This window comes from Mesitornis unicolor, unplaced genomic scaffold (assembly GCF_000695765.1).
Source record: "Mesitornis unicolor isolate BGI_N332 unplaced genomic scaffold, ASM69576v1 scaffold13815, whole genome shotgun sequence".
NCBI lineage: Eukaryota > Metazoa > Chordata > Aves > Mesitornithiformes > Mesitornithidae > Mesitornis > Mesitornis unicolor.
Genome location: NW_010184911.1, coordinates 15,007 through 25,446, shown reverse-complemented (window position 1 = coordinate 25,446; position 10,440 = coordinate 15,007). Strand labels below are relative to the sequence as shown.

The following is a 10,440-nucleotide window of genomic DNA, read 5'->3' as shown; positions in this document are numbered from 1 at the left end:
GTGTAACTACCAACATTGCCTGAACTTCAAGGTATTAAGCAAGGATTAAGATCAGGCAGAGAGTTGAAGTTTTGGGGAGAGCAGCCCTCTCATATCCTGCCTCCCAAGCAGCAGGAAACCAGGCATGGAAAAAGTTATTGTGATTTCTGATACAGGTACAGGCATCCAGCCACCCTCTCATTTTGGGGGGAATTAAACTCTTTTGTCATCTGGAAAGCATTTCACAAATAGCTTCTGCAGGTATAACAGCCCTGAGGAGGCGGGAGACCCCGGGGAGAATGAGATTCATTAAAAGAAATGTTGATTTTCCTTGCAAGCAGCACTTCAGTCTGGAGCAGAGCCGTGGACATGGACTTGCTACACTCCCGCTAACAACCCCAAATTTAGCATTTTTGGAATGTAATGATCATCTTGCTCAAATAACCTGCCTCTCCCTGTTTATTCATTAGCCTCTGGCTGTACCAAAACCCTTTCACCTCCTGCTAAGCAATCTCAACCCACCTTTATCACAACAGCACTTCCACTTTCCTCCCTGTGCCCTCTGCTCCTTCAGCACAAGAAAAGCAATACCCAGTAACTCCAGGAACATGGTGCTGAGGTGTGCTGGATTGCTTGATCTTCCTGTGAGAATTAATTGAGCTGTGTTAATAGAAGGCTTGGGGGAGGAGAGAGGAAACCAGCAACAGGAAAACAAGAGATAAGTAACCTCCCAGCAAGGCTGGGGAGGCAATTACAGGAGAGAGCAGTGACAACGCTGTCTGGATGAGGCTGGGAGCCCACACATCAAAGAGCTGCCAGGGAAAGCATTGCAAAAGACTTCTCTGGAGACGTCCTGCAGGATGGTCCTGCTGCAGTCCGGGCCCTGCCCTGGCTCCCAGGATCTGCCAGCCTCCAGGGAAGGGCAGAGAGTATGGGGATGGCTTGTACTGGGGGAACTGTTGGCTTGGTTTAGTGTAGATCCCAAACACCTATAAAGAACACCAGTATTTTGCATTTGGCTGAAGGATTTGATCACAGAAATCAAAGGGAGGAGAATGAAACACATTCATGTCCATCAGAGGGGAGATGCTGCCAAAAAAAAGGCTGAATTTGGTCCAAGGGCAGTAACCACCTAAAGGGCTGCTCACTTGGACTTGAGAGGACCAGAGGTCCTTCAGCCCGATAATTTCTGTTCCAGGTACCTTTCTTTGCTAGATCCCCGCTGTTTCCTTATCTATCTATCTATGTGGCCACCCAAACAACATGCACCAAGCTGTATGACAGAAGTTAGCCAGGTTGCAGCCTTGTGGAGGAGGAGACCCTGAAATAAATAATTGCCTTTTTAGTTTGGCAGTGCTAAGCAGTTCATGGCAGAGCTGTAACAAGGTTCCTGTGGTGACACAGTTACCTGACGTTACAGAGGCACATGGTGCTGGGAGGCAGAGCATATATATATATTTATACTTTTATATTTTTATATATGTTTATATGTGTGTGTATATATATATATACAAACTTTACCTCAGCTTCCACATCCCACACTGCTCCAAACTGCAGGACCAACACATGAATACCCTCTTCAGATGCAAAAGATTTTTACCCTACGCTCAGGAAAATGGGAAATGGAGTTATAGAAAAATTAAAGGTATTTAAGTTCAGTACTTCCAGAAGTGCTGGATTCCAGGACATGGTTTTAGATTGCATTTTCAGAAGTTTGGACTATTGAGCAATGTCACCAGAGACCCCATCATCCATGGTCAGGGTGCTTGAAGATGGTGGGAGGACACCTCTTGAAAGCTTTTGGTGGACACGGTACCACTGGTGGTGACCCACTCTGCCCAGCTCCTGTGAATCTGATCTGGGGGCTTTTCCCATAAACCACGTTACTTGTGCCAAACCAGAGAACTTGAGGGTGGGGAGAATGAGTCAGCCCTCAAAAAAGCTATGAAAAACCCATTAAACTGGCTTGGAAAGAATTTTACATTAAATAAATGAAAAAAACCCCAAGACCAACCAAACAAAGAAACCTCACACCAATTTTGCTTTTAAATTTGCATTTTGTTTTGAGAATACAGGATGATCTCAGGTCAGATTGTCAAGTTTTTCCCTGTAAGCATAAAAACAAGGTTTTCTTCACCAATGTTTTTAACTGAGGTTATCACCAGTCTGCAAGTGAATACAAATACTACAACATTTTTGATAAATCTGCAAAAAAGCTGGCAAAACAGCAATGCCTATGTTTGTTCTGAGCAATAAGGCTGCATCACGCGACTGATCTTGAAGAAAACATGCATGTGTGATTTTAAATTGTTCTTTGTGAAAACTTATTTGAAAGGTGCCTATAAGAGTTCTGGGAAGGGCTGTTCACCAGGGCATGGAGCGATAGGATGAGGGGGAATGGTTTTAAACTAGAAAAGGGCAGATTTAGGCTGGATATGAGGAAAAAGCTCTTCCCCATGAGGTGGTCGATCACTGGCACAGGTTGCCCAGAGGTGGTGCAGGCCCCATCCCTGGAGATATTCAAGGCCAGGCTTGATGGGGCTGTGAGCAACCTGATCTGGTACCAGTGTCCCTGCTCACTGCAGGGGTTGGACTGGAGGAGCTTTAAAGGTCCCTTTCAACCCAACACATTCTGTGATGCTCTGATTTTTAAGGCCATTTGCGACAAAGAAAATTGGATAAATAGACTTCAGTTTGTTTAAAATTAAAGAGGATTTTCATAGCCATGCACCCTGCAAACCACAGACCCAATGAGCTGCAGCACAGCCCGGCTGAGATATTAAAGCCGCTTCTGTGGCAAACACCTGAACGTTATTATACCTCCACCACTTTCCACACACAAATTGCCCACAACCATCACTTGTGGTCATTGAAAATTAGGTTGTGCGATTCCCAGCAGTTTTTATTGGCGAGGCTCTGGGATGGCCATCTCTTTACATTCCAGACTTTTACCTTAACCTTCTGTTTTGACAAGAAAGTGGAAGTTCAATGTTGACCCATGACCTTTTGAAGGGTCAAAGTGATGGGAAACTGCCATTTTGCAGATCTCCAAATAAGTAAGATTGATTTTTAGAAAACCCTAGGCTCACTCCTCCTGCAAGCCAAGTTTATTGGGACTTTCTACCAGAAGAACAAGATCTGAAGAATGCTGCATTCAACAGAAGTTTCATGTACCATCACAGCATTCAAAAAAAAGAAAACAAAAGAGAAGATGTGGAAAATCTTGAAGATTTTCAAGTATTCAGCGCAAACTATATTTGACTTATTTAATGACATTGTTGAGAAAGGGAGACGGGAGTTGTAAGTGTCCATTTGTTTTCACTACAGCTACAGTTTTGTTCCGTAGTGGTTAGAAAGTGAGCAGTGCATACGTGCTTTTTGCTTTCATTCCAGGAAACAAATCCAACCTTCCCTGTCTGCTGCAGAGTTATTCTTAGCTGGCTTTGATATTTCTATCAGCGAGGAGAGCATAACAATGTTATCACGCTAACAAATTCCAAAGATTTTACATAAGCTCTTGAGTGCCTTAGAAAGTCTTTACTGATTCTGCTGTTTGTGTTTCACCAGCCAGAGGAGCTGGGGAAAACACTCTGAAAAGGAGTAAAAAAGCAGTTTGAGGAGTTTCAGCCTCATGGAGCTAGTGTGCTGTGTTTTTCAGAGCATCATTTCCAAAGGGAAGCCGAGCTTTACAGATCTGAGGTTGGAAAACACCAGGTAGTTCAGGCCAATGAATCATTTAAAACCCACTTGTCTACACACAGCCTATTTTCCTCCTTTGATTTTTTTAATCAGTTGAAAACAACTAGACGCCCCCCTTAAGCAAAGCAGGACAACTGGTAGTGTGATGCTTGTGGGCTGCTCTGGGTGAAGAAAGACCATACAGCACCAGCCCTGGCTGGTCTCTTTAATGAGATCAACCTCATTAATGTTTATAAATTTGGAAAGGGCGAGTGTCAGGAGGAAGGAGCCAGGCTCTTCTCTCTGATGTCCAATGCCAGGACAAGGGGCAATGGTCCCAAGCTGGAGCATAGGAGGTTCCATGTGAACATGAGGAAAAACTTCTTTACTGTGAGGGTGCCAGAGCATGGCCCAGGCTGCCCAGAGAGGTTGTGGAGTCTCCTTCTCTGGACACATTCAAAACCCGCCTGGCCGTGTTCCTGTGTGACCTGGTCTGGGTGATCCTGCTCTGGCAGGGGTTGGACTGGGGGAGCTTTCCAGGTCATTTCCAACACCTCATATTCTGTGATTCTGTGATCTGTTGGAGGCTCAGGGCCAAATTCATTGCAGCTATCACACCACTGGAGCAGAGATTTTGGCCCAACGTTTAGGGACTTCAAGGATTGGTCAACAAAGAATAGTTTATGAGGAAAGGCTTGGTCTGGGAGGAGATCCCCAGCACTTTTCAGCAAGGAGAACAAGATCAACATAACCCTTGACAACAGCACAGAATGGTGGCACTCTGCATTTCACAGGGAATCCACAACAATTAAGTCTTTGATTGGAGCAATTAGCATTTCTACACTTACTGCGATTGGAGATGTAGAGATTCTTATAGGCCAAAGAGCCTCTTTTGTAAGAATTAACCTCTCAGATACCAGTCAAGGTGAGTGGGGATGAACAGAGCGCACACCATACAACAATTTTGGACTTTCCAGAGTACCCAAAGGTGAAGCAATACCAATATCAAAATACTCAATGCACATCTGAGCTCCCATATACGTGGAATTATATTGATAAGATAAGGCTCCAAGGACATCAACTTATCAGATAGCAGGAAGGAAAACTGAAACCAAAGGACGAGAGAAGTACTATGCAGTCCTGGCTTTTTGAACGTGTCTCAGGAGAAGCCCAAGTGCAATGCAAACATGCCAAGACGCAGGAAAACTGGAAGGAAGCCACATCCAAGTCACGGAGGACATGGCTGTGTCTGTAATTGCTGCTCTCGGAGCTGCCCTCGGTGGGGTTCAGAGCTGGGGTTAATCCTACTTTGCGTATTCTATTAGGAACAGGGGCACTGCAGCTGGCTCCATGGTATCCAGTTCTGCAAGGAGCCAGAGGATGCAGAGTTGGAAGAGAGAAAATGTGGGGATCTGTAGGGTGTGCAAAAACAGTTTTGAGAGAATAGGCAGAAAGTTGAAAAATAAATCTGGGGAAAGGTAATCAGGAAAACAAATAAAGTAATCCAAAAGTAGTTTTTGACTTAATGAGAAAAGACGACAACATTGAGGCTAAACTGCATCTCCAGACATTGGACAAAGCATCAGTGTCCTTGCTGAATTTCTTTAGCAAATGCCTGTTTTTGACTGAATAAATGTAATTTCTTGAGAAACACAAAAGGATGTGAGAAAAAAGCAGCTCCTGTGTCCTCCATCCATGTCAATACCTACCTTAAAGATATGCGGCTGAGGTTCTTAAGTGTTACAGGATGGTTTCAAGAAGTACCAGCAATTTGGCAGGACCAGAGGTGATTTACTTCTGTACTTTTGTGTAGCAGAGGCGTATGTAGAAAAAATTTTACCAATAACCAGCATGGTATCACATACCTTGTTTTCCACTGGTATGTGCTTTGAGGACAACAGGGCACACTATCAAATCAGCATTTTATAAATCCTTTACACTGCCTAGAACAGCAGTCAGTTCAGTCACTGGCATCCAATAGAGCAGATGGCAAAACTCTCGTTCACTTCTCAGAGAGCAATGTGCAATATCCATTGGGTAAATGTGAAGTTATCTTAATTTTATTCTTCCATGAATAGAAAAATACCAAAATTAAATTTAAATTAATCAATAATATTGCTTAATTCACACAGACAAAATTCCCACAGAGCTCCCCTTCCAGACAGTTTAGTTAAGGACCGCAAGCTGAGCTGCTTGCATCTCCAAAAGCACAACTGTACCCGCTGAGGATAACAGTGACAGCGAGATGGGGGGAATAAAGAGAGAATTCAGATGCAAAGGGAGAAGGGCAGGAGAGAGAGACAGATAATCTGATTGTGTGCATTTCTCTTATGTGTAAATCACCTTCAGCGATTTCTCCCTTTGTTTTGTGATGCTGAGATGCTGCACACCTGAGCTGGTTTTGAAGTTAAAAAATAGGGAAATAAAGCTGCATAATCCCTGTTTTGAGAAGTCTCCTTTCAACTCCAGACTCCTGTTTTCAGATGCTAACGACACAGAGCCTCAGTGCTCAGACTCCCTTGCCTGATCTGAAAAGCAGTTCTACTTTCCATACCCCATCCAGCAAGACTGTTAAAATATTTAATTCTGTATTTGTTATGCAGACCAAAAAGACCAAGCCAGTATTTACTAAGGAGGGAACGTTCTTTTCTGACTTACTGAACTCGCCAATTTTTGACGGCAAGAACAAAGCATGAAGGAAATGATATTGCCTGACCTATGCATAGGATGTAAAGAGTGTTTTTCAAGTAGCTTTGCTGATGCCAACTGCTGCAACGTGCTTCCCATATAAGAATATTGTTTAGATTTATGAGTGATGTGAGTCATTGCAACACAACTCTCCATGCTCTAAAAACCAATGGCAGTGATAGGAGAGTGCCTACAATATGGTGCTAGAGCTCTTCAGTGGTGTAAGGGATGAGGACTCCCTGTAAGTACATGAACCTCCTTTCTCCACCCGTAAAAGAACGGAGAAGTGTGGGTATAGGCATCATAAAAGGAGAAAAAACCCTCTCAAGTCCTGTTCTTCCTTTCCAAATGAAACTCGGGCAGCAAAACGGAGCAGCCAGATGACCAATAGTAAGTGGGAAGGGTATTTTGATGCCCCAGTGTGGCCATCATGAACACAGGTTTTCAGTCACAGACTTGGAAGGGAAATAAAGACATCAAAACCATCAAAGAAGGGGTTATTTTTTGACTCCTTCTCAGTGCTGGCAGTCAGGTTTGCCAAAAATCCAACCCTTTCCTACTTCTGCTAATAGCACAGCTGAACTTCTGCAAGAAAGTGGAGCTGATGCTTCACCCACAGCCTCCTTTCCAAAAAAAATTGTCCTTTTTTACTGAAGATTTGAAGGGGAGCTGTTGATGCCGTGGTGTTGCCTTCAAATACAAAGGCTCTTCCTATTCATTGGCCACTAAAGGAGCTGGGGGCAGGAGTCACTGCAGCCAGCCCTTGGTTCCACCATTCTTCAGCACCCTCCTACCCAGTGCCATAGCCAAGAAGGACAGAAATTCCTCTCTTTCCTCTACAGGAAGAAACTCTCGCAAGGATTTAAAGAGTCAGATCACACCACTTCGCCCCCTCACCCACAGTTCAGTGGGGTTTCAGCATAAGAGACCTTCTAAGAGATGGACCTGTACAGAAGGAGTGGAGATAGGTTACAATGATGCTGAAATAATGCAGAACACGCCATTCCCTTCTTCTAACTATAACATACTAGTTACTACCGTTTATCTATTTATTCTGAGAGCAGGGAAAGATTCTCCCTGAGGTTCTTTCCATCAGTCCTAAATCCTCTCAGTCAGCTCTTAGAAACGTGCGCCTTTCTTTGCATGGCTGTAGGAGTTTCTCCTCTGTGAGGATTAGAGGGAAATAAACAACTGGAAACCTCTCTGCAGCAACAAGTGTGGCGACTGGAGTACACAGAGTACGGAAAACAGCTTGAAATTTAACAGTGCAAACCCAGGTTTAAGCTCTGAGTGGTTTAAGGTCAGCGTGTTGGACCCAATGAAGCCAGACCAGACAGCTCAGCTAATGCTTTCTGACTTCTCTTTTGCATTATAAACGCATATTCCTCCAAGAAACGAGCCTGATCGAAAGCAGAGTCTCCTCTCTACCTCTGCGCGTCCCCAGTGTTTAAATCTACAGCCAAGTACGGCTGTGCCGGCCGCATCTCCTGCGTGTGTACACGGGCTCGGGGTGTGTGCGGCACCAAAGCAGCAGCTGCCTGTTGATCCCAACCCTCCCGCTGGAAAAAACAGGTGATAACAAATTCTTGAAGCATATGCAAGCATTAAGCAACTACTCCACCAATTGCCAGCAGCTGTTCCAAGAGCCCTGCCCTGCTTGCCACAGGTATTTATTTATTTAAAGTACGAGACCCGCCCTGATACAAAGCACATGGGTGGACATCTGTCTGTACTGCCCCACCGACACCAGGGCTCCTGAACCAGGCCGTGCCAGCAATTTGGTGATTTCCAAGCTAACCGCTGCAGAGCTTCCCATCACGTAAAGGGGAGCAAAAGTAAAGGAGAGGGGCCAGAGAGAAATAACAGGGTCTAATTTCCTTGTCATTTTATAGACAGATCCTTCAAGAGGAAGTCATACAGCTGTTTGGATTTCCAACACTTCTAATGTTCTTCTAACCCCCGTTTTGCTCACTCAAGTAGATCACATTCAGTCTCTGTCTCAGACTCGCACACAACAGGAAGAACTCCTTCATACAACAGAAACACTTCAGGTACTTTCACTCACAAAGTGGTTTTATCATTTTAACCTTTAAGGAATGTGGCACTGAAACGTTTTCCCTCCTTATCCGGTAAGCATCATCTAATTTTTTTGGTAATACTTAGAAAAATCCCGTTTACATAGAGCATTCATTGAAGTGGTTCAGCTTTTCGCTGTACTCCTCTGCTCTGCTGTTGTCTCAGCAGTTACAGCCACAGCTGCCTCCTCCCGTATGGGAAGGAGAGGGACAGCGTGCAAGGAAGTTGCTGAGATTACAGAGGAAGCAACAACATGAGCAGATAAAGGCAAGGCACCTCCCTAAAACCATCATTCTTTTGAGTTAACTGCACGTCAAACTGGGAATTCAGACAGCAAAGTAGAAACTCACAAGAAAAGGTCTTAACTTTAATGAAGCTGTTGCTGCTTGGTGTGGAAAAGAAAAGAAACAACAACTCTTAGGCTCCACGGATCCCAGCAAAGAAGAATACACATCTGAAACAACTCCCTGTCATTAGAAACACTGAATAACGCAGTGATCAAAGGCTCTGTCAATACAATTATATTGTACGGGAGGATAAGAGGGAGGCTGAGACAAGTAACAGTGTGAGTAACTGGGTTAGACTTGTTTCTGAGTGCTGCAATCCACCATGTGAATGCTGTAGGTCTCCTTTAACTGGGTCACCAAAACTTCGGCAAAAGCCTGCTAACTTTGGGCTAGGAAGGGCTTTTTGTTTGCTTAACTTTAGGCTACGAGGTGTGAACGCTGGGAAGGGTAAGCAAATCCACACAGATATGGGCAGGAATAGGGACCTGCAGGTGGAACAGGTAAAAACTGTGCTCCTCGCCTTTTAGGACCCCTTTGCCCTTACAAATTATTCCAAATTTCTTCCACGTAGATCGTATTTAGAAGCAACAGAAACTGAACAGAAATTTAAGAGCAGAGTAACTGCTGTGCCCTCCCAAACGGCTCAGATAATGAGTATCCGCCTTGGAAGTTGTACCCCTGTCGAGCCCCGGGGTCCTGACAACCATTTCACGCAGTAATTTAAAGTAAATACCTGTCAGTAGGCAATCCTGCCGCAGCCACGTCTTGGAGTTCATTGAGGTCAAGGTTCTCGGGCTCGGTTGATACAAGCGGTGATAGCTTTCCCTTGGCATCCTGAAATGAGCTTTCGTGCCCTGCATTCATCTCGCCCGGCTGCTTTCCTGCAGCGCCGGGGTCGGTGCGTGCAGAACACCCCCCCTGCTCCACCGGCGGCACGGCTGGAGGGTGGCTTGGGCACAGGTCTGTCCCCTGCTCCTCCGTGCTCCTGTCCGCAGCTAAGTCACCCTCGCCGGTGACTAACACCCTGGCAGTGCCTGTTTCAGGGGTGTCTCTCGTTTTGTCGTGACCTGTGCTCAACACTGTGTCACTGCTTTCTTTCACATCTCCCTCAGTCACATTGCTAGGTTCGAGTTTGCAGTCAGTTTGCAAGCAATCATCCTGGCTTACTTCATTTTTTAAGTAATCTATTAACCCATGCATGGTCACTTTCTTTTCTTGCTGTGCATCTGGTGAATTTTCGGATGTTTCAGCATCACCCTGTATCACCTGCATGTCATCTGGAGACTTGATGTCACGCATAAAATTGCTGCAAATCTGTGTCTCCTGATTTTCCCCAGGTGCCACATTAAAATTACCCGGCAATTTCCCATGATTGTAAGATCCTCCCGGGGCAAGCGTGGAAGCTGCCATGTCAGAAACACTCCTGGCAGTGCCTGGATCACCGCACTCCCTTTTCTCCTGCTCATTTGGCTTAGGATCCTGGCACGGTTCAGTAGGAAGACTCACATCCTCTTCCGACGAAATGGGTTCTGCATTACACTCTGTAATTAAGTTACTTCCCTCTGCAGCAGCAGCATCTTCTAAGTCCCTCTTCTGCCCATCGCCTGCAGAGATAACAGCCGCGGTGGGTTGTTGCTTGCTGTCAGAATACTCAGGGAAGTTCTCGGCTGCTGCCCCATCAGATGAAGCCGGTCCTTGCTTCGTTACCTCTAAGCTTATTAGCGGGTCAGGA

General features: G+C 45.2%; 1 protein-coding gene across 1 annotated transcript in view; it reads right to left on the bottom strand.

Annotated features, from left to right (window-relative positions):
• Nucleotides 1-9,441: 9,441 nt before the first annotated feature.
• The window catches only part of LOC104540775, a gene marked incomplete at its 3' end in the record, with an annotated part of 5,874 nt that continues 4,875 nt past the window's right edge, over nt 9,442-10,440 (bottom strand). Inside the window, exon 3 of the mRNA XM_010184661.1 lies at nt 9,442-10,440. Coding sequence (XP_010182963.1) covers nt 9,442-10,440 — 999 coding nt within the window.